This window comes from Monodon monoceros, unplaced genomic scaffold (genome assembly GCF_005190385.1).
Source record: "Monodon monoceros isolate NGI ecotype Baffin Bay Population unplaced genomic scaffold, NGI_Narwhal_1 Super_Scaffold_12, whole genome shotgun sequence".
Classification (NCBI taxonomy): Eukaryota; Metazoa; Chordata; class Mammalia; order Artiodactyla; family Monodontidae; genus Monodon; species Monodon monoceros.
Window position 1 is genome coordinate 112912399 of NW_021703768.1, and position 24623 is coordinate 112937021.

At 46.9% G+C, this 24623-nt stretch overlaps 1 protein-coding gene across 9 annotated transcripts in view; it reads right to left on the reverse strand.

Annotated features, from left to right (window-relative positions):
- LOC114891795 (core histone macro-H2A.1) overlaps positions 1–24623 on the reverse strand; it is an 80234-nt gene that overhangs the window by 39928 nt on the left and 15683 nt on the right. For all 9 annotated transcript variants that reach the window (XR_003792608.1, XR_003792610.1, XR_003792609.1 and 6 more), the window contains exons 3-4: positions 9442–9548; positions 8781–8978 (exon numbers count right to left, since the gene is read on the reverse strand). Coding sequence is in view for 6 of the 9 variants with exons in the window: in XM_029216133.1 (XP_029071966.1) it covers positions 8781–8978; positions 9442–9548 (305 nt within the window). In the remaining 3 variants the exon portion in view is untranslated. The remainder of the gene's footprint in view (positions 1–8780; positions 8979–9441; positions 9549–24623) is intronic.

Below are 24623 nucleotides of genomic sequence, written 5' to 3' on the forward strand. Positions count from 1 at the left end.
AACCCAATCAAAAAATGGGCAGAAGATCTAAACAGACATTTCTCCAAAGAAGACATACAGATGGTCAAAAGGCACATGGAAAGATTCTCTAATGATCAGAGAAATTCAAGTTGAAACTACAATGAGGTATCACCTCACACCGGTCAGAACGGCCATCATCAAAAAGTCTACAAACAATAAATGCTGAAGAGGTGTGAAGAAGAGGGAACCCTCCTACACTGTTGGTGGGAATGTAAATTGGTGCAGCCACTATGGAGAACAATATGGAGGTTCCTCAAAACACTAAAAATAGAGCTATCGTATGATCCAGCAATCCCACTCCTGGGCATATATTCAGAGAAAACCATCCTTTGAAAAGATACATGTACCCCAATGTTCATTGCAGCACTATTTACAATAGCCAAGACATGGAAGCAACCTAAATGTCCATCAACAGAGGAATGGATACAGAAGATGTGGTACATATATACAATGGAATATTACTCAGCCATAAAAAAAGAATGAAGTAATGCCATTTGCAGCAACACAGATGGACCTAGAGATTATCATACTAAGTGAAGTCAGACAGAGAAAGACAAATATCATATCACTTGTATATGGAATCTTAAAAAATAATAAAAATGAACTTATTTTCAAAACAGAAACAGACTCACAGACTTAGAAAACAAACTTACGGTTACCAAAAGGGAAGGGGGGAGGGGAAGGATAAATTAGGAGTTTGGGATTAACATACACTCTACTATATATAAAATAGATAATCAACAAGGATCTACTGTAGAGCACAGGGTACTCAATACTCTGCAATAACCTATACGTGAAAAGAATCTGAAAAAGAATAGACGTATGTATATGTATAACTAAATCACTTTGCTGTACACCTGAAACTAACACAACATTGTAAACCAAATACACTCCAATATAAAATAAAATTTAAAAAATAAAATGTGCTCTTAATAAAAAAAGTATATATATGTATAACTGAATCACCTTACTGTACAGCACAAATTAACACAACACTGTAAATCAACTATACTTCAATTTAAAAAAAATAGTAAAATGTGAAAAAAAATTCCAATGGCATTTTTCACAGAAATAGAATAAACAATCTTAAAATTTGTATGGAACCACAAAAGACCCCCACATACCCAAAGCAATCTCAAGAAAGAAGAACAAATCTGAAGGCATCGCGCTCCCTCATTTCAAACTACATAACAAAGCTGTAGTCATGAAAACAGTATGGTATTGGCATAAAAACAGACACAAAGATCAATGGAACAGAACAGCAAGCCCAGAAATAAACCCAGGCATATATGGTCACTTAATTTACAACAAAGGAGGCAAGAATATACAATGGAGAAAGGACAGTGTCTTCAATAAATAGTGTTGGGAAAACTGGACAGCCAATGTAAGAGAATAAAACTGCACCACTTACATCTTACACTATACACAAAAATTAACTCAAAATGGATTAAAAACTTGAACATAAGAGCTGAAACCATAAAACTCCTAGAGGAAAACGGACAGTAAGCTCTTTGATATTAGTACTGGCAATGACTTCGGATTTGACACCAAAAGAAAAGGCAACAAAAGCAAAAACAAACAAGTAGGACTATATCAAACTAAAAGGTTTCTGCACAACAAAGGAAACAATCAACAAAGTGAAAAGGCAACCTATGGAATGGCAGAAAATATCTGTGAATCATTTATCTGACAAGGGGTTAATATCCAAAATATATACAAACTCAGACAACTCAAGAGCAAAAAACTCAAGACCATTTTTCCAAAGAAGACATACAAATGGCCAACTGGTACATGAAAAGGTGCTCAACATCGCTAATCATCAGGGAAATGCAAATCAAAACTACAATGATACAGCACCTCACACCTGTTAGAATGGCTATTATCAAAATGACAGGAAATAACAAGTGTTGGCAAGGATGTAGAGAAAAGAGAACCCTGGTACACTGTTGGTGGGAACGTAAACCGGAGCAGCTACTATGGAAAACATTTTGGAGGCTCCTCAAAAAATTAAAAAGAGAACTCCCACATAATTCAGCAATTCCACTTCTGGGTATTCATCCAAAGGAAACAAAAACACTCACTCCAAAGGATATATGCACCCCATGTTCACTGCAGCATTATTTATAACAGCCAAGATATGGAAATATGGAAAAAAACTTAAGTGTCCATCAATGGATGAACGGATAAAGAAAATATGATACACGTACACACAACACACCTATATAAAACAAAATGGAACATTCATCAGCCATAAAGGTGAAGGAAATTCTGCCATTTGAGACAAAATGGATGGACCTTGAGAGCACTATGCTAAGTGAAATAAGTCAGATAGAGAAATTAAAATACCATATACCACATAATCCCTCTTATATGTGGAATCTTAAAAAAACAATAACAAAAAAACCCAAACTCACAGGAAAAAAGATCAGATTTGTGGTTACCAGAGGCAGAGGGTTGGAGGAGGAGGGATGATTGGAGGAAAGTGGTCAAAAGGTACAAACTTGCAGTTATCAGATAAATAAGTACTGGGAATGTCATGTACAACACAATGACTATAGTTAACACTGCTGTATGATACGTAGGAAAAGTTGTTGAGAGTAGGTCCTAAGAGTTTTCATCACAAGGAAAAAACCATTTTTTTCTGTATGTGAGATGATGGATATTAACTACCCTTATTGTGGTCATCATTTCATGATACATGCAAGTCAAATCATGCTGTACACCTTAAACGTATACAGTGCTTTATGTCAATTATAATTCAATACACGGAGAAAAAGAACGTTGTAGAGGGTAAGAGGTGGAAATTATAAACAGAATATATATCATGAATGTACAAACAAATTTAATGAGAGGCCAGAATGTGTTATTTTAAAAAAGTTTTTTAAGGTGTTGCCCCACTCACTCTGCAGTGGGCGGCTTTGCAGCCCTCTACCATCAGACCAGAGGGGATTCTACCTAGGGACGTGGTCCATAGTCACAGGACACACAAGTAACACTATATCTGAACTCTGAAGTCCTGCATTTGAGCCCTGGTCTACTAGCCGCATAGCCTTAGGTACATGGCTCACATTCCCTAAGACTTAGCTTCCTCATCAGGAAAGTGAGATAAGGCAGGAGAACTGACTAAACAAGTGGCCAAGGCAGAGAAAGTGGCAAACCCTGTGCAAGACCAGCTGCTCCTTCCCAGTTCTCACAGTCTGTCCACCTGGCAACCAACACCTGCCTCTTCCCTGCAAGCCCGTGACACGGTGCTTCAGGTCTACACAGTTGCCTTGGGAGATGTCACTATATTCCAATCGTAACAACTGTGCCCTAAGTTTTCCTAACGTCTGTAGTCTGCGATTAAGTCCCTTCCTCACTTCTTGGTATTAAAATGCGCTTTCTTATATGAAATGGTGAGAGTAGATGGTAGATTCTTTACACAACCTGGCCCAGGGAGGACAAAAGCTAGCAAGCAATACTTTGTCCATCTCCAAAATGATTGGCATTTTATGGATGGCTAGTGGGAAGCTGCTGCATAGCACAAGGAGATCAACTCTGTGGTCTGTGATGACCTACAGGGGTGGGGTAGGGAGGGTGGGAGGGAGGCTCAAGAGGGAGGGGATATGGGGATATATGTATACTTATAGCTGATTCATTTTGTTGTACTGCAGAAGCTAACACAATATTGGAAAGCAATTATACTCCAATAAAGAGTTAAAAAAAAATGATTGGCAGCTGCATAGCACAGGGAGATCAGCTCGGTGCTTTGTGACCACCTAGAGGGGTGGGATAGGGAGGGTGGGAGACGAAAAAGGGAGGAGATATGGGGATATATGTATATGTATAGCTGATTCACTTTGTTATAAAGCAGAAACGAATACACCATTGTAAAGCAACTTTACTCCAATAAAGATGTTAAAAAAAAAAAAGATTGACATTTTAGAAATTCATATTGTTGTACAAATCCAAAAACTCCATGTATTGTGCATACACCCAGTTTTGTTTTGAGCAGCAGAAAACCTGTAAGGTCAGAGTCAGTGGGAGACATATTTAAGAATCTGTAGAACTGAGTGTCCAAAAAGACTTATGTGAAATTATCAACCCAAGATTACCTACGCCTAGTCTCCTTTGCTCTGCTGTTTGAATCTCTGGAAATTTCATTAAAAAGTCAGCAAAATTTTGCAAGGATGGCAGCTTCTCAAAAGAACCAATCTGTTTTTTTGGCATCCCTTACCAGAACATTAATCACTCATTTGCAGTTTAAATATTTCTCAAAAAGAAAGAGGTGCTCTCCCAAAATCATCTTGGGCTTTTTGCCAGGCAGTGAGGAGCAAGTGTATCTTCTTGATGGGGAAGAGTGATTCACATATGGGGGTGGAGTTCAACTGGGGTGGTAGAGCGGGTTTACATTTGAAAAATCCTAGGTGAGATGACTATTTATCAAAACTTTTGGCAAAAACTGCCTTCTTGGAGATACCTTAAAGATTATCCTATGAATCTTGGTGAGCATTCTGACAGGGGTCTTAACCTTGAAGATTTAGGCATAAATGGTTTCCTTTAGAATCTTCGGTATTTTATGCATTTTGAAACCTTATTTTGGACTTCCCTGGTGGCGCAGTGGGTAAGAATCCGCCTGCCAATGCAGGCGACACGGGTTCGAGCCCTGGTCCGGGAAGATCCTACATGCCGCAGAGCAACTATGCCCGTGTGCCACAAATACTGAGACTGCGCTCTAGAGCCCGCGAGCCACAAGTACTGAAGCCCAAGTGCCCTGGAGCCCACACGCCACAACTACCGAAGCCCAAGTGCCCTAGAGCCTGTGCTCCGCAACAAGAGAAGCCACCGCAATGAGAAGCCCGCATACCGCAACAAAGAGTAGCCCCCGCTCGCAACAACTAGAGAAAGCCTGTGCACAGCAACAAAGGCCCAACGCAGCCAAAAAGATAAATAAAATTTAAACAAAACAAAAAATCATTTGGGGCCAGCCAAGTCCCTCTTAAAAAAGTAAAATTAAAAAAATAAATAAAACCTTATCTTGAGAAGATTCCCCAGGCTTCTCTGAAACGTTGGGGACCCCACATGAAGGCCTGTCCCATTCTCTCTGGGAAGAGCCAGGCATGCTCCCCCCTGTGCCAGGAGCTCTCTCCTCTCAATCACTTAAATGCCTTGAGTGTTACCTTACCAGAGAAGCCTCCCCTGAGCACCTATGTAAGACAACACTGCCATGCCATCACTCCAGTTTATTGTGGTCGGAGCACCACTTGCCCCCCCCGCCTTGTGCAGTGACTCTACCTCCCTCACTAGACCAGAGCTCCCTGAGCACCAAGGTGCTGTACCCTCACTACCAAGAAGGGGAACAAGCACATGTAGATGTGATAAATATGGATCGAATGGATGCATCTTCTTTCAACAACTCAGTGTCAAATGTGTAAATAAGTCCACTCTTGAAATTTCTTAATGGGATAATATGCTGTATATGGGAGTAACAGCCATCAGACTTAAAAAATACACTCTCTGCTTCAGTAAGTCCACCTTGAGGACTTTCTCCTACAGATACACTTGCACTTATGCACAGAGACCCACACACAGTGATGGTCACTGCGGCACTGTCTGTCAGAATGGACACGAGGAACAATCCATAGAGAACTGGGTACATTGCTCCTGCCTACAGTATCAGTAACTGGAGTCACACCATGAGAGACTAAAGCAGCTCCACACGCCAAGATGAGTAAGAACTGCCAAGGGAGTAACAGCGGCAGCTGACATGTGTGCCAGACACTGCTGTAAGCACTTCACATGAATCCTCTTTTAAGCCTCCCAACCACCACCCTGTGTTATACCTCCATGTTACAGATGAGGAAATTGAGATACCAGAGGAATGAAGTAACTCCCCCAACTCACACAGCCAGCAACTGGCAAAACTGGAATATAAAGCCAGATGAGCTGGCACCAGTAACCACTGACACCACACTGCAAAAACAGTGGGGAACACGACACACACACACACACTCACACACACATTCTAAAGGCCAGTAGGATGGGGAAGACTTTATGTATCTGTATGCTTTTTATGTGCTTAGACTTTCTGAAAGGGTACATGAAAACTCATTCCAGAGACTGCTCTGGGGAGAAGTGGGAGGACCGAGTGAGATTTTATTACCGCACACTCTTTGTACCATCCAAACTCTCACACACATTACCTACACAAGGACATTATGCAAACATTCACTAGAGTCAGTAAACTGTAGGGCTGGGATGGACCCCATCATTTCACGGCGGGGGGTAAACTGAGGCACAGACTTGCCTGAGGCCACCCAAGTAGAAGGAGGAAGCCCAAGGCACTGCCAGGGCCCCGGATGCCCAGCCCCTGGTGGGTTCTGTCGCCTTCTCTAACAGTTTCCACTACGGCTGACTCAGCTGTCACAACTGGAGACTTTCAAAACCTTCCAATTACATAGAATTGGGGAGAAAATTATGATTTGGAATTCAAGTGTTGACACTTGAAAAATACCAACTCCCTTTCACTACAAGTGCTTTAGCATGTTACTAAGGCTTTGTCTGCATGTCTCTAGAAAGGTTATTTTCAGAACATTCCACTTAAACCTGGAGATGCAGGGTTCTCCGCTGTTTCTGGGAGCTGGCACCACAATTTACATTAAACAAATGTTTTGAAAATTAGCTGTTCACGGTTCCAATTTCAGCTTCCCCCAGGGTTTAATGTTAGCCAAATACTGGTACAGTAAGCAGACAATGTGTTTTATCGTGCAGAAGAAAAACAGACCACCATAACAGACTTCCTGCTTTTGTAATCAAGGGAAAAGTTGAGTGTTCAAGTGATTATTGGCATATGGTTATTAGAAACACTGAGTTCTGAACATAGCTACTAGAAGACACACACACACACACACACACTCTATATTTCAAGTCCAAAAAGAAAGAAAAAGCATTCATAGTGTTTGGGAAGTTGGGAAGTTCGGAAAGTTACGGGGCAAAAACTATGCCAGAAGACTGGGGGTGACAGGGAGCAAGGTTCAACCCAGGGTTGCCAGAGACACTCGGGTTGGAGAGGTGCCACAGTTCTGCCCCTGCTGGCCCCCTGCTCTGTGGGCAGCCAGCTCCCTGAGGCCCATAATCAAGAGATGATGGATTTGGCATCTTCATCTTCTTTTTTAACATTTAAAGGGGGATACACAGGCACTTTCCCCTGCCTTCCCTGTCCTGCACCTCCCCCCAAATGCAAATGTTGTTAAGGGAAAAAAGAAACAGTTCAATCTGCTAATTTTATAGTTAGCAGGAATGAGCACTCTGTGAAATCCCCAGCCTGCCCTGAGCCTCCTCCAGGGCTTGTGAGCAAGGTGGAGCGCAGTGTCTGGAAATAACTTACAGGACACTCTTCTGTATCCGGTTTCTCTCTCAAAGAGCTGGGAGTGATTCTGAGCCTGGTGGGGTAGGGTGGGGTGGGGGGTGTCTGTTGGCAAGAGGAATTTAGATTTTGTCGTTTTCAGGGAAGTGTTTGTCCACACCCAGAAGGAGGTACAAAAAATACAGCCTCTTACACCTCAAACAGTGTGGGTGGGAGGTGAGAGGTCGCAGAAGGTGCCCCCCACGTGGTGAAGGCCTGCCTGATGTCTGGATGAGCTCAGAGGAGGGGACATGCTGGGAGGGCGGGCTGGCATGTGGCTCCGGGTCACTGCTCCTGGACCTGTTCTGGGAAGGTGTCCTCACCAGCTCACTCTGGTGAGGGCTTTGGGCTCTAGTAAGAATGTCCTGACACTGACACTGCATTAGGCCTTGCAGGGCATTTCCAAGGGGATATTACTGGGGGTCTTCCAAAATAGGGAGGCCACCTTCTGCCAGAGATAATTTCCTCTTAGTCTGGCTAGAGGCCAGAAGGGTGACTCCTGAGGGGGCACCCCAGGGCAGGGCAGGGTGGAGCAGCCTTGAGATTCCATTTTATTAAACACAGCTGCGCTGTTCCTAGTCTGCTGGCCCTGGAGTCTGTGACAACAGCTGAGAGGCAGGGCCCAGCGAGGAAGAAACAGAAACCATGTGTCCCAGTTACCCTGGAGTCTCAGACAGGTGAATGCAACCAGCCACGGGTGTGGACCTCCCGAGGGTGGACCAGGAAGATCCTGGCTTGGGATTAGTTGGCCTGCCCCATCCTAGAAGACATTAGGTCACACTCATGAGAAGGTTTCGCTCCCCACAGAAAGATCAGCACCTACGACCTAGTCTCAATCCCAGCTGGGTCTGGCAGGAAGCGCCCAAATAACGCATCTATTTTCCTCCTTAACAAGGTGGTCATTTCAGAGAGCTAACCATCTGAACCATCCCTGCTGGAACAGGCTCGGAGGAGGACATGCAGCCATGGCAACACAATGACAGTTCTGGGCACGTCAAGGGCAAGCGGGCAGCTGGCAGCTCTGGGCAGGACTCGGTTGCTGTCGCTCGCACAGGGAAGCTCCTGTATACACATGTCCCATCCCACGGGCGTGAGCATCTCCTGGAAGGGTGGGCACCAGGTCCCTCCAGCCTGGGGCTATCTGCCCCAGCACCTCCCCACATCCCCCTTGCCTACAGAAATCTAGTCCCCAACTTGCGTCCAGACTCTGGCCACTTGAGCTGGACTAGCCCTCTGTCACCAGCTCCATTTGTTCCACAGGCCCCCACCCCAGAGGGGAATGAGCCCTCAGTAGGAAGGGGAGCCCGCATGACCCTGCCTGCCGGCACCCGCCCAGCCCCACCCTCCACACGTCCCTGCCAAATCACCTACGCACCTTGGATTTCCGGGCCCCTTTCTTGCCCCCTGCTTTCTTAGACACGGGCTTCTTCTGGGACGGAGACTTGGCCTTTTTGGCTGGGGGTGGTGTGATGATGGCTTCCAACTTCCCTTTGGATCCTCGTTTCTTTGCTAGCAACTCCGGATGGATGTTTGGTAACACTCCCCCACTGGCGATGGTGACTCCTTTTAGCAGCTTGCAGGAAAACCAAAGTAGTGGATGGTGAGTCAGACCAGCACGTCCGTGACCTTCAAGAACTCAGCCCTGCCCCCACCCCATGCTCTTGCTTTTGGTTGGTAGAGCTCCCTCCTCCATGGCATCTACAAGGAGGCTGACAGGACCCTGCCTCACAACACGGGGAGCAAGTCTTCAGAGTCCCTCACTCGGGTGGAGTTTCCACTCGGGTGGAAGAAAGAACCATCTTTCTTCCAAGGAGAGCCAAATACCTTGTTTCATTCCCCTCCCCCAAACCAATAAAATCTTGGGGAAAAACTGCCATGGGGTGGGGGGGGGACGGGGAAGCTGCCAATAGTCCAAAATGCAGTCCACACCCTTGATGGCCAGCCAAACAGCACCCTCCCTCTGGACAGACAACTCTTGGGCAGCAAGACTGCCTGATGGTGTGTCTGGGTGGGGGAGGGAAAGGAGAGCCCCATACCTGATTCAGCTCTTCATCGTTGGCCACGGCCAGCAGGATGTGCCGGGGCGTGACCCGGCCCTTCTTGTTGTCTCTTGCTGCATTGCCAGCCAGCTCCAGAATCTCCGCTGTGGGTAGCAGAGGGGAAGGGCATGTGGTCACGTTAAAGCATCAGAGAACCGTGTGCATCCTCCCGGATCCCCTGTTCTTGGTGCCAGGAATGGGAACAGGCAATTGGCTTCCCGAAGCAGCTACCCCGAGCTACGAAGCTGCAGGCGGTCTGCCTGGCAACACCTGGAGCCAAGTCACAGAAGTGTCGAGAGGCAAAGCTGAGTGAGACTAGGAAGACCCCTGGTCCAACCCCTTTGTTGTGGACACGAAGACCCTGAAGCTTAGAGAGGAGAAAGGACCACCAGCTGAAGGCCCTCAGTGAGAAGTGGTAGAGCTGAGATTTGAAGCCCTTTCCCAGAGCAGGGCTGCCCACAGTCAGCGCTCCAGACGTCACCAGCAACAACCCCGTGGAGCCAGCAGTGTGGCCGAGACTGAACCGTGCATCTTGAGCAACGGGTCATACATGGGTTTACAGGACTTCAGGGGGTGGTGGCATATTACTTAGTAAATTTCTGTTAATGGAACCAATGTTGAACGCCTGTACACTCAGATTCAAAACTAGAAGGATAGGACTGGACCCTTTACAAAGTCAACGTCATAAAAACATAAAACAAAAAGGGTGGGGTGTAGTAGATTAAAAGAGGCTACACAGCCACAACAGCCAATTACATATAGTGTCAGTCCTTGATGGGATCCTGATTGCAAAAAAAGCTATAATAGTCATTCTGGAGACAACTGAGGAGATTTGAATGTAGACCAGATATTAGACACAAAGGAATTATTGGTTTTCTTGGGTGTGATAATGGTATTACCACTCTGAAGGGAACATCTTGTCCTTAGGAGATACATGCTGAAGTATTTAGGGGTGAAGGGCCTTGGTGTCTGCAATTTACTCAGATAATCCTGAAAAAGTCTACAGAGGAAAACAAATGTGGTGAAATACTAACACCTGTTAAATCCAGGAGTGATGTAAGAGAGCAAGACGTCAGAGAGTTCCTCTCTCAGCTTTCTGTATATTTGACTTTTTCCACAAAATAATAAAAACCCTAGAAGGATATGAGCCTGACTTAGAGTTGGTGCTAAGTTAGAGTTTATTGACCAGTCCTTTGGGGCAGGGTTTGCCAGACAAGAAGACAGGTTCTTCCACAGCACCAAAGATGGGGAAAATTAGGAAGTACCCTTTGGCAAGAGATTTTTTTTCTCCTTGGTGGCCCAGTTCTCTTTGTAAGTGTCAACCTCATCACTTTCGCCTCATTTTCTTAATGAGAAATGCAGACTGTCCCAAAATGTATCTTACACCCTCACTTCTGCAATTCTGTCCACGCCACAGCCCTGCCTGTCATATCCACCTAGCACTCCCTTCTAGGCTCAGCTCAAGTCTGACCTCTTCCTGGTACTAAAGGATTTCTAATATTCGAAGTTACGTTGCAAACACTAGATGTCTCCAGCAAAGCGAAAACTCAGAATCATTATAAAATAACTAGGGAAAAAATTCTAGCTACATTAAAACCATGTATTTAAAATTTACAATATTACATGGTTTCTGTTGTTAAGGGGTACTAACAGCTGAACCCAATGCAAAAACTAGTCTGTGTGTCAAGCTGAAAAGCTGCTTGGATACTCACACCTGGATCACACGGATTCAATGCCTAAATCCAAGGCAGGAATTCATTTACTCAATAATCAATCACTGCACTGATGATACTTGGACACCAGAGGCAACTGAGGCCCCTGCCTGCTTGATGCTCCCAGGCCATAGGGGTCCCTCACCCTGAACGTCACATGAACAAGTCACTAGAGTGAGGCCCGGGGAAGAAGGGGAGATAATCAGTACACTTCCCACCCTCATCCATTAGTCTCCACAGGGCTGTTTCCCATACAGCCTGAGTACAGGCCCACCTGTCAATTTCATGGAAGCTTCCCTATAATTGATGGTGACTGTGTGTTCCGAAGCCCAGAGGAGATGACCCTGTCACGGCCAAGCAAGAAAGCGTGCTTGGGATACCTAAGTGACCTGATGCCCACGTGCAGAAATGAGCCCAGCTTGGCCTCCATTCTCCCACGTTCACGCAGGAGGCAGCACATCTGCAACGCTATTGTCCAACTCACTGCCTGTGAGGAAGTGAGGCCGGAGCCTGACGCAACAGGAGCCTGACCCTAGGAGTAAGGGCACAGGAAGGAGAGCCAGCCACAGCCAGCCCAAGGGACAGGAAGGCTGGAGAGGGCAGCTGGCACCGCTGAGCTGTAGCCCACTTGGCTGGCTTCCTGGCCTCCACCACCCCCTCACCTCCCCAGCCTTCCTCCACTTTGAGGCCACAGGAAACGCGAGGCCATCAGTATCTACAAAGCCAGAATACACAGGAGGAGGCTGGGGGATTACAACCTTCTCCCCATCACGTGCTAAGAATGCTTTACCTGGCCCTCATTTAAAAAGAGAGAGAGAAAGAGAAGGAGAGAGACAGAGAGAAACCCACAATAGTGTCCTAAGCCCATCCATTTGGCAAGAAGATCGTTTGAAATTATGGTTTCTCGGGGAAGTGGAAGTGGCCTCTTTTCTCTTCCTGCCCAGAGTGTTGGTGCAGGTTCTCCCCAAGAGAAGGCACAGCGGCCGCTGGTGGAGGCTGGAGGGAAGGGGCAAGTGGTCGTTTTATTTTTGGCATCACTACTTTATGTTTTGTGCGGGGAAGCTGCGGATAATGCATGCAAAGACCTGGAGGGTGGAGAGGGGTCACCAGAACTCCAAGTGTGTCTGGGCCCCTGATTTGGGTGAGGGACAGGCAGTACGTAACACAAGCAAGTAAAGCAGTGCACTGGGCTCTAAGGAGCGCCCACAGCTGAGAAACAGGACGATCAGTTCTCCAAGAACTCCCCTGGACTACCACTAGCTCCCCCTCCGCCGCCACTCTCACATTGTGTCTGCAATCGCAAATAGTTTGAGTTTCTCCACATGGGAAATGTCAAGGACTGTGCTCACTTACTGCTAATTCAGCCTGGACTCAGGGAAGCCAGACTGGATCCACCTGGGAGTAATAACAAGGTGGACACGGAGGGGCTGGAGAGGTGTGTGGAGTGGGGTGAGGAGTGTTCTAACTCCTCAGAAAGAGCTGGGCTGGGGTGTCCTTCCTGTCATTCCTCTGACTTCTTCACCAAGGAGCTAGAAAATCCAGGACTCCTTCCTTTCTGCAAAACCCCAGCTCACCTGTGATCTGCGAAGACCAAGATAACTGGCCCTCCCACTCCCTATCTTCAAAGAGAGGACCCTCAGCCCTGTGGGGAGGGAGGGAGCTGCGTCAAGTGGGGAAACAAAGAGGGGCAGAGATTCCCATCTTGGCTGGTTGCGCAAGAGCTTTATCTTCCGTTTACTCCTGCATGTTTTCCAGTTGGATAGTTACCACCGCAACGGCTTCGGTCAAGGGACACACAAGAGGGAGCACCTCAGAGACACACCTTTTATGAGAAGTGTGTTCCCCGCTCCGCCCCAGGCAGAGGGCTGGGGAAGTTGACAACAGCCCAGAAAGATGGAGGACGCACTCCTGCTGCGCACAAGAGTAGGAACCCAGAGCACGAACTCGCCCCTTGCCAAGTATTCAGTAATCCCAACCCCCCTTCGTCCTCAGTCCAGTGTTAGAAACGGCAATCATAAAGGGCTTTCCTGGCTGAGAGAGGGCTGCCTGCTGCAGTGGGAGAGGAGAGGTGCCAACTGCCAGCAACTCAACGAGATGGATCAGTTCCCATCTGCTCTCCAGGGCACGTCTGTGGGAGGGCAGGAGAGAGGGTGGTGAGTGCCGAGGAACTGGGGCAGGGCACACGCCACCAAAGGTGATTTCCTGATTAAGTTTCCTTCCTAGTAAGTGATCCTCGGCTTTGCAAATGATAGCAAGGGCAAATTCATGGAAGCCCTAGGCTCAGGGCTGTGCCCGGGTTCCTGCCACTATGCCCACTGCCCGCGGGGATGGGCCCCTCACCCCCACTAGCAAGGGGGCCGCCTCCTGGGCTAGGCCGGAGCCAGCTTCAGCTCTGCCTCGACTTGAATGCAGTCCGTGCCTCCCTACCCGGGAGGGTTTCCTGCACATGATTAATCGTGCATTTTGGAAGGCTTTGTGCATCTCTAAATTTTTTTTGCCTCTGGCTGTTTTAAGAAAAAAGGGATTCTGAGAAAGAGAACCAGGAAAGCAGCACATCTACAGACGCAAATTCTTTTCTCCACAGCTTCCAGAGCTCCATGCTTGGATCCTGCCTCGGAAGGAGGTTCAGGAGCCACAGCCCTGAGGTTGTAACCCAAACAAATGGAACCCGTTAAGAAACCATGGGAGGAACCTGGCAAAGAGCAGTAACGGGGAGAAGAAACAAACCCCTGACCAGGTCCTCCACCCCTCAAGCCAAGTCTTCCTGACCAGTGACAGTCTGATTTTGATACCGCCGACCAGCACTGGGACTGGTGTGGGCCTCAGAGCACGTGGGGTCACTCTGGGGAGGACCCTCAGTGCGGTGAGGTTCCCCAGTTATAAACACTGCAAAGGGGACAGGCTGAATGATGAGCTACACCGGCCACCTTGTGAGGTAGTTTCCTGTTTTAACATCTTTTTGTTTAAGATCTAATTGGCAGAACACCGGAGTGTCTCTGGCTCCGACTCCTGGCCAGGGCCGGTCCCTGGTGAGCGGTGAGTCGCTGGCTCCATCATATGCAGCGGCCTGGCCCAGCGACGTGACCTTATTCTCTCCTCAGAGCAGCAGGCACGGCAGAGGCACCCCTGGGCCCACCATTCCCCAGCCGCGTGGAACGCGATTGTTTTAAGGCCACTTGACGAAATTCCCACAACCTTGAGTAACAGCATTATTTGGCAGCCTTCTCAGCTACAGCCCAGCTGTCTGAACATGAATACCTCTGATAGGTCTACTTTCCAAGTTCACCAAGAGACCAAAGGCTTAGAGTCTTTTTTTTTTTTTCCCCCCAAACGCCTGAACTGAGCCCTATCTGTTGTACTGAAGCATTCTATCTCCCTTCAGGGAGCTGAAGTCATGGTTGGCAGAGTTAGACTCCTAACAGCTAACAGGTGATGTGTGGAGGCCGCACCAAAGGCTAAACACAGACCTTGCAAAGGGAAGAGTCGGGGGCTTCTACAGAACTGCTTGAAGCGTCTCCTCTCACAAAAGCAATACTGAAAAGAACAACCAGAAATCAAAGGAAAGCAAATGTTCACGTAATCCCAAGGAGAAAACAGGTATCTGCTACAAAGCCGACAGCACGACAAGGAATCTGTTTATCGTATTTCCTTCCATTCGTCAGGCTGCCATCGGCAGTTCATTGAGTTCAGAACTGTTTTACGCCATTCTGGAAGGCCTTAACCCAATCAACCCCAATCGGAGAGCAACTGCTAAGCGTTTCCTGCGTCCTGACTGCACCACAGTTTCCAATTCCCTCGGCAGCCCAGAATCCACCGGCCCACATCCCACCTTTTCGGGAGATGAGTGGCAGGGGTTGAAGCCCGCTGAGCCGTCAGCTTGGAGCACCGGGGTCTTGCCTGTGGGCCAGAGCAAAGCTCTCTAGTCTGCCTGTCCCAGGGGCCTCCGAGGAAACAGGGGTTCCACAGAGAAAATAAAACCTACAGCAGTAATTGAAGGTGGTATGTTCTGTGCAGAAAACAAGGTATTTTGTAAGAATGAACCATTCTGTTGCTTTTCTGCAGATGTTCCGAGTCTCATACAAACTTGTCCACTGCTGTTAAGCCCACATGACAGATCCCCTTCTCAGGGCCCATGAGCCAAGGGCCCAGGAGGCAGCATCTGGTCCAGTCTCCCACCTATCCCACAGTCTCCCAGTAAGAAAGAAACACAGCTTAATATGAGAGTTTCTAAAGTAAGCTAATTGTTTTTGGTATTTCAAAATAAAAAATTAGTCATTTTGCATTATTCAGATTAACAAAAAAGAGATTATGATTCTTGGCAAATATTACCTTCATTTAAACTGCCAACCCAGCTTGGTGCGTCAGGAAAGCCTTGCTCTTCCTTCCCCAAGTCTCTAGCGATTCTGCGTAAGCTCACCTCCTAGGTCTGTCTTCAGTGGAGGCAGTAGCCCCGAACAGCACCATGCTGAAGCTGGGGGCGTGCTGTCAAACAGCCTGGGTGTGAATCACAGCTCCTGCACTTTAGCTGTGAGAGTTGCCAAGACACACCTGTGCCTCAGTTTCTCATTCTATAAAAGGGGATGATAATTGAGGTCACCTCTAGGCTTGTGAGGATTAATGAGTTACCAAACGACATGCTTAGAACACTTGGTAAACGTAAGCTCCAAATACTGATGCTACGGCCACACACTTTATCTTTTAAAACAGAGTATAACAGGCTTGATTTCTATGGGAAGGAAACTATACTTTCTTTTCCTCAGTTTCCTCTATCAAAATAACTGGCTGCCTGGCTGGCTAGGTGGATAGATGGGATGTACGTGAGAGCCAAGAGGAGGAGGAGAGAAGCAATATGGAAAACCTGGCGTTTCCTCCCCTGATAGTTTACCCTTTGCTGTTACACTTAACAGTTTACATATGTTTGAAAAATGCACTTGAACCCGCTTAACCTCGGTGTGCCAGACTTGCCTTGATATTACGCAGCACCCAGGGTGGCCCCACAGGCATCCTCTGCCTAAGGATGGGGTCTGGGGCTTTTGCCTGACTCAGCAGGGGTAGCGTGGCAAGGGCAGGACCAAAGCCAGCTGCTGAGTCAGCACAAGTCAAGGCCCCAGAAGGAAGGCGGAAGGACGAGGTGGCTGGGGAAGGCCAGAGGAACCTGCTCTGACCCAGGGCCTGGCTGACAGCTGGGCAGGGCCCTCTCCCCACCGCTCACTGCTTTCAAGGACTCGAAATTAATTTACAAGGAAATGGTTAATACGTATGTTTGTTTTGATATGGAAAATCACAGCCATTTGTTCTTAATTCATCTCAGGAAGGGGTGAACAATCAAGAGATGTCTGCTGACATGAAATGATTTGAAGAGTGTAATGTAAAGAGGAAACTCATTTAAAGAGCCCTGACATGGTGCCATTTCCCAGATGGACTTTTAAAGGGGAAACAAGGAGCAGAGCAGGGCTTTTGTAGGCTGCCATCCTGTGGGGGGCAGAGGCCATGCCTGTCGCCCGCGCTTAAGCCCGCGCTGACATGTGTTCCTGGAGATGTGGCACAGCTTTGCCTCCTGGGAGTGGAACTGGTGACCAGATCCGAGGGAGACATTTTTTTCTACCCTTTTGGCACTGTCTGAGTTTATCTTGTGCACAATTTATCTTTTCAAAATGTAAAAAGTAAATTGAAAACACAGCATAAATGAGAAATGGCAACTATGCTATATGCCACCCCACTGGCCTTGGCAACTGTATGTCATAAGCACCCTCCTGCCTTGACATCTGTCCCAGCCTGCTTAATCCTGCTTCTGGAAAAAAAGATCTGACCACATGAAGACTTTTTAGGTTCTTCCATAACTGACTGTTTTTAGAGCGATATGAGTGTGTCATAGTAGGGGAGGCCCCGAAAGGGGCTGCCGCTCCTGGGGTCACCTTTACTAGCCCAGCCCTGTCTGCCCAAACGAATTCCCAATGCTGAGGGCCACTTGTCTAAGGATTTGCCTAAGCTCTGTTGCCCAGGATTCCACCTCCCCTTCACTAAGAGGACAATGAAGGGACATCGGGCAAAACCCTTTGGCCCTTCAGTCCACCCTCAGCGCTGCTGAGTGCTACAGCCTCCCCACACCCGACTGGGCACTGCCCTCCACTCTGCTCAGGGCGGCCGTCTGGTGCTTCTCCCCCAGGACCTCTGTGTCCAGCTACAGGCAGCACCTCCCACACTGACCAGACTGCCCCTTCCCTATAGCCCAGCACACGTCCCTCCAATGGCCATCACCCTTCTTGTGCTCATGCACCTCCTTCCTGTCAGGGACTACTCGTCCTTCCAGGTCCATCCCGCAGGACCCCTGTCCTGTTTGCCCACAGCAGGCCACGGGGCTGTCTCCTGCCTGACACACCCACACCACGTGCCCTTTGGCAATCACCTGTGACTGCGCAGGGCCCGCTCCTCCGGTGAGTCCACATCTGCCTCCTCGGCCAGGCTGCTGCTCTGGGGAGGACAGGAACCAGCCATGGAGGCCTGGGCATATCCCATCCTCCTGAGATGTCCACTAAAGGCAGAGGAGATGCAAAGTGCACTGAGTAATCCCAAGCCCCAGGGCTCCCCTTTTCACTGCTAAGATTTCAGCTCCATTGAGAGCCTACAGAAATGCTCTTCTCGAGATGAGTTATTGTGCTGAGTGACCTTGGAGAAGTTATTTAAACTCCTCGAGCCTCAATTTCCTCCTAAGCAAAATAGGTGGTTTGAGGATTCAGTGAGTTACCAGATGTAAAGCACTTAGCCAACGCCTTGCACATAGTAAATGCTCAATGTATGGCAGGCGTTTTATTATCTAAACCGTCCCGCCTTTGCCTGCGTGCAAAGCACTGCCCTCTGTGCCCCAAAACTCACATTTTGACAAGCCACGATTTTAATCTGTGAGGGAAACTGCCAGGGCCTGGGGCAGAGGTGGGAGAGCAAAGAAAACAATGCTACTGGAGTTAAAGACCTTCATTTTCTGAATGAACAGCAGATATCAAGTTGCAGCGGTCAATATCCAGATTTACAGAGACAACAGAGAAATGTTAACCAAAGACTACCTCAGTTACCCATTACCACAGGAAGCATCAATCAGGATATCGACGGCAAAGGAAGCCGATAGATTAGCCTTTTCCAGAGGCCCTGGATTTCCACATGGTCCTCACAGTTCTGCAGGCAAGAAATGTGGGCTCTGGCAGAGAAGGAGCCTCCTTCTATACGGAGGACATATGTAAATGTCTTCTATCAAGGCCATTCGACACATGTCCCCCTGTAGACCGACACATGTCCCCCTGTAGACCCCACAGGCCTCTTGAAGTACCAGGGAACACGTTTTCTGGCCACTAGATGGAGGGCACTTGTCTAAAAAGGAAGAAGGTGGGGTGGAAGATAAAGGAAGAGAGCGGGAGGGAGGGAAGGCGGAGGCAGGGTCAGAGCTGTAGGCTGGCTGAGCAGCCTGGCAAATCCGAGGAGTGTGTGTGTCATCCTCTTGGCAACCAGAACTGGAGGGGGTGGTGGGAAGAGGGAGAGAGAGAGAGGCTGACTGTGGTTAGTATCCTTTGGGTTTGTCTCCTTGCTAGGACTTATTTATAGTTCTGAGAAGTGGCTTTTTGCTGTCATGGTATTTTATTCTGGGTTGACTAAACAGAGAAGCCCTCAGGCAGGGAAAGAAGGTAAGAGAGCTATAAATATATTTTATTAGTTGCTGATATTTTAACAGGAAGATATTGAGAGAAGAGATATTTGTAGAATTCTTACCTACTTCCTCCTCCTCTCAGTAAGTAAGTAGTTCTTTTAAAGCCATTCTTGATGGTCATCCACGGGGGACCCAGGGGGACCTCAAGCACCTCTCCTGGGATGCTGCTACTTTAATCAGGTGGGCAGCTCCTGGCTTCCTCTGTTATTCGAGGTTCAGCTGGAGACCTCCTTTTCTGGCAGGAGTGAGAGATCAACTCTTGAAACACTCCCAGTGCCTTCCTATTTGCCACCAACAGTTGCCCTGCCACCTGCCTCTCCTCAGGCAGGTCTGGTCCACGACGCCCTGGTGTTAATCCTAATTATGCATCATTAAAAAAATCCAGGGGTCTAGTTCAACTCTCATCCTTACCAATTTCCTGGCAGCATCTGACATTACCTACATTCCCCCCTCCAGAAATGCATCCTTCCTCTAACTAGTCTTCTTACCCTTCAACAAAAACCTATGTGCTGAGCCGCTGAGTACACAGTGATGAGGGAGGGGGTAGGGAAGGCATAGTCCCAGCCTTGGGGGTCACTAACATGTCCTTAGGGATGTCTGACCCACCACAGACACTCAGTACAAATCTGCTGAAATCAACAGTGATTCTTCGGACCCCCAGCACCCAGCTCAGCACCTTGTACCTGGTCAGAGCTTGGTAACTCTTTCACAAATAGGTCATTCCAGATGAATTACTGAACCAGTGAACAAGCACTGCAGCATTCAGGCGGTGATGCAGGATGGAAGTGCAGGGATGTTCTCCAAGGCACTGTCCTGGTTTTATGGATTAGAACAAATACTCAGGATCCATGGCAGGCCGTGTGAACTACAAAGCTGTCATCCCGGGGGAAAGCAGCCCCAGGATGGCCCAGGATCCAGGCAGGCCGTCCCTCTCAGTCTCAAATCAGGACTCAAGGTTGGCTGAGGGGACCAGCGATGTTGGGGCAGGTTAGAGGCAGATCAACCACCCTCAGATTTTGGCTCAAATATAAATGTCAGTCTCTGCATATCACATGCACCCATTACATTTACTATATTTATTTTGAAATGAAAAGGGAGAAGAGTATATTTAGAAACATATACAACATATATAAGAAACTGGTAACACTGATCGTCTCTTGAGAGGAGAACTGGGTGTGTGAAAGAATAGGGAGAGAAATGCATGTCTCACTGTATGTCCTTTGGGAACATGAATTTTGTCATTGGTATGTATTACTTATTAAAGGAAACAATTACTTTGTGTAAAAATAAAAAGACAGGAAAGACCTACCAGATATGAGAAACATATTATAAAGTATATAACTAGATAAACATACCAATGAAACAGAAAAGAAAGTCGAGAAGTAGCCCTAATTATATCTAGAAATTTCATGTATGGTAAAAGCAGCATCTCAGATCACCAGGGAAAAGACGGAATATCCAATTAATTGTGTTGAGACAGATGGGTAACCACCTGGAACAAAATTAAGTTGATCCCTCTCCCACGCTATATATCAGGATAAATTCCAAATGGGTCATAGTAAAAATGTAAAAAATTAAACCATAAAAATACTAAGCAAGAGCATGAGGGAATTCCTCTGCAGCCTTGGAGAGAGGTAGGCTTTCTGAACAATGACTGAAAATCCAGCAAAAACAGACTCATAAAGACTTCAGATAAACTGGGTAATCATTTCATTTATGTTAAGGCATTGCATTGTACACTTTAAATATATACAATTATATTTGTCAGTTATTCCTTAATAAAGCTGGGGAAAAAATAATTATTCAGAAAAATATATGAGAACTGTGTATGATATATATTTAAAGAAAAATTTGAAAATGAAGAGAAAACAAGATATTATAAAGAATGACCAAGCAGATTCACAAAAGAACCAAACAACTTCCAGAGTAAAAAATATCAACTGAGATTAAAAGTTCAGTGACTGAATTAAATAGCAGATAAGACACAGCTGAAGAGAGAATTAGTAAACTGGGAGATAGTTCTACAAGATAGACCAGAAGTAATTATCCAGAAAGTAATCTAGAGAGACAGAAATGAAAAATACGAATGAGATGAACAGATATGGAACTTAGATAAAACACTAATGAATGTTTAATTTGTGTTCCATAAGGAGAAAGAGACTAGAATAGAGACACTGAAGAAACAACAGCTAAAAACTTTATGGATGAGATAAAGACATGTTCAAAATCAGAGCCTGAGAAAGCTTACGACCAGAAGACCTCACTAAATGAAATTCTAAAGGACGTATAAAGTGAGCCCAGATGGAAGGTCTGAATGAAAGAGGCATGCACAGTCTGGGTCACACATTTTTCCTTGCCTAAATCCAGAATCAGTTTTGTAGTGCTTCGTGCCTTCCCACTGGCCCAAGCGAAAACAGAACTTCTGGTGGGAACTCAGCTATGCATATGCTGACCCCAATGACAGAAATGAAAGCTGCATATAGCCCTTCAAAGGGAAATCATGAAGCAACAATGAGAATCCTTGACCACTGAGGTTTCCTAGGCAACGTGGCTTATCTTCAAGAAAGCAGAGGGGTTTACAACAAATGGTGCTGGAACAACTGGACATCCACATGCAAAAAACTGAATCTAGACAAAGACCTAACACCCTCTGCAAAAATTAACACAAAATGGATCAGAGACCTAAATGTAAAATACAAAACTATAAAACTCCTAGAAGACAACACAGGAGGAAATTTAGATGACTTCAAGGTTTGGTGATGACTTTTTAGATACAACATCAACGGCACAATACGTGAAAAAAAGAATTGAAACTTTTTTAAAATAAAAAAAATTCTGCTCTTTGAAATACAGTGTTGAGAGAATATGAAGTCACAGAGCAGGAGAAAATATTTGCAAAAGAAAGCAATGAGACCTTTCCTTTCTCTGATCCAAGTGATGTGGTCCAAGCCCCGGGGCTGGGAGTACAGGGGACATGGGGCCACTGTTTTGTGAAGGGGGCCCAGGCCACACTTAACACTCTCCTGGACAACCTCATGGCCTCTTTAGAAGAACTGAATGAAGGACCAGATAAAAGTTCAGTTTTTGAGCTCTGCAGCAGATTCAAGTGGCCCTGGGAGAAGCACGTCCTCAAGCCGTGCTGCTGCCTCCACACCTTGGATGGGGAAGTGAAGCACTGGGGAAACTCCACCCCTCAGTGGTTTCTATGTCTGGCCTCAGCCCCGAGGTCTGACTCACCTGGGTCTGCTAACAGGCTGGCCATCTGACAACAAGTCATCAGGGAAATGTCAAGGGAACACTGTGCTAAAAAGCTGCTTTTTTCCAGCGCCCCTTGAACGTTCATCCACCACGGAATCATCTATTCCTCCTGGGAGACTGAGGAGGACTGACAATGTAGCTCTCCCTTAATGACTTCATGATTTGTTTCGTATGATCATGTACAGTGATCATCAATAGCAGATATTAATGAAAACAAATAGACTAAAATCTAACTCCCTTTCATGCATGTACACATACACACAAAAGGCATTCAGTGCCAGCGGCTATCTCTGGGCAGTGGGATTATGAGTGAGTTTTCCCTTCTTAAATTTTCAAATAAATTACTCACATAACTGGAAAAGGGAACATACATTTAAATATAGGCTGCCAGAACACTGGAGTTTCAACTTCTGTGTTTCCAATTTTTTTCTAGTTGCAGCAACCCTCTGGCTCATTAAAATCTAGTCCTCCCTTTCAGCTGCTGAAGGGCTTTGCAGAACAGTGAGTGCTGTGGGGTTCTGGGAGCCCCAGGGAAGCATGAAGTCACTGGCAAGAGTTAGCTGGGTCCTGGCCTAAAGTGTAAGTCTAAGGTAGGGTGGTCATGCAAACAAGCAAGAGACATAGGAATTCAGAGAGCCTCGGAGCATCACGGAGCCAGCCTGTCCTCTTCTCCCTGCCCTATTTTTAGCTGTGTGAGTACAGGACACAGTTGGCTGTTCCGGATAGAAAAGTGGTAAAGAGGCCAGGTAAGTGACAGAGACAACTGCAGGCTCCGCCTACTGTAATCTTCCAAGCTTATCGGATCCTTCCTTTCCCAGGCCAGAAATGCTAAGTGGATGGATGTTTGTTGAAATGAGTATCTGTGTAACAGGACACACTGCTGACAGAGGAGGCCTCTCCCTACTATACTTACAAGAGATGGGGGCAGGGATGGAGTGCAGACAATGACTAACACCAAAGGGATATGCAACATCTGACCTGAGTTATAGATTAGAAATCAAACAAGCTGAAATTTGGGATGAGGATGATCACTTTACTAGCCAAAACCAGACAGCAAGATGTATTTTTAACAACCATCCCTTTTCCCCGGGGTTTTACTACAGGATGCAGTCAGGCACAAGGGCTAGGACTCATCCAGTCTGTAAAGCAGCCGTAAGGGTGCCCTGGGTGAACCCTGTTCGTTCCCCAGGTCAGGAGCTGGCCATGTAAACTTCCCCATGGTTAGCGAAGTACCCGCAGACAGTTTCAGACTGGAGTGCCTGCTAGAAGAGTGTGGAGGTCCTGGTCACTGACGAGAAACAGGAGAGGGAAGACCGAGGTCTGAAACACAGGGCATGGTGAGGGACAGGGCATGGGGAAATGGAAAAGGAGTAGGGGGTTAAGAATATGCAAGTCTGGATATCTTCATCATTTTGTAGATTAGAGCCAAAAAAGACAGAAAAAATAATTCTAGCCACGGCCTTATCCTATAAGAGGTGGAAATATAATACTACAACAGTAGGTATTTAAACAGACCAGAGCTGGGGGTATCCAAATCAGCAGAACTCTCATGGTGGTCCCCTGGGGGAGCGGGGGTGGGGGGGTGTCTACACTTATTACAAAGTGTCAACATTCAGTCTTGAGAGCTGGCAGCCAGGGCTTCCCACCCTCCTTACTGTGGAGAAATCCTCTGAGAACAGATTTGATTTTTGCAAACAGGCTTACATCCTAGGAGGCAGGTTGGCACAATAAGCTGTGTGATCAGGCTATGTAACAGGGTTTCTGGACCAGAAAAAGAAAAAGATGTCATCAGGCATTGGGTGAGTGCCTCCAAAGGCACTTCCCTCCAGGGTAAGTCCCATACGCAGGGACTTTTGTCTGGCATATTAGTGACTGGCACAGCCCTGGAGAGTGGTCAACGCATGAGTGGCTCAGCTTAGCAGAATAACTGCACAGCTTTCCCAAGTCATAGCCTCCCTGTGTGAATGCTGAAGCACCTTCTAATGTGTTGGGCCCTGTATGCAGGAGGCAGACCTAGGTCTCCTTATCTATTAGCCAAGCTCTGCGCCTCAATGTCATGAGCCAGACCAAAATGCATCCTTCATGGTGGCCTTCACCTTTGTTTCTTCAGTTGGCACTCTTCATTTCTCATGGACCATTTCTCATGGGCCTAACCCATAAGTGTCCTCACACGGTATGGTGCAAGGTGTTTACAGGTGTTCCTTGAAAGGCTTTCTGATAAAAGTCTGGGAACCACTACATATCACAGTTCCCTCCCTTGGGGATTCATGGGACACCAGTATATTAAAGGCTCTGAAAAGTCCTGCAGTAAAGAGAGCGGTTTCTCGGTGGTACCCAAACTAAAACCAGTTCCTTTACTCAGGAACTCAACAAAGGTATTCACATATCCATCTCAGAAGAGGGAGTGTGAATCTAGCCATCTCCTAATTTCACCCATAGAGCCTTATGTTTTGGTGGACTACCTCTTAAATTTCACCAAACACCTCGGTTCTGCTGAACACAGTCCGAGCAAC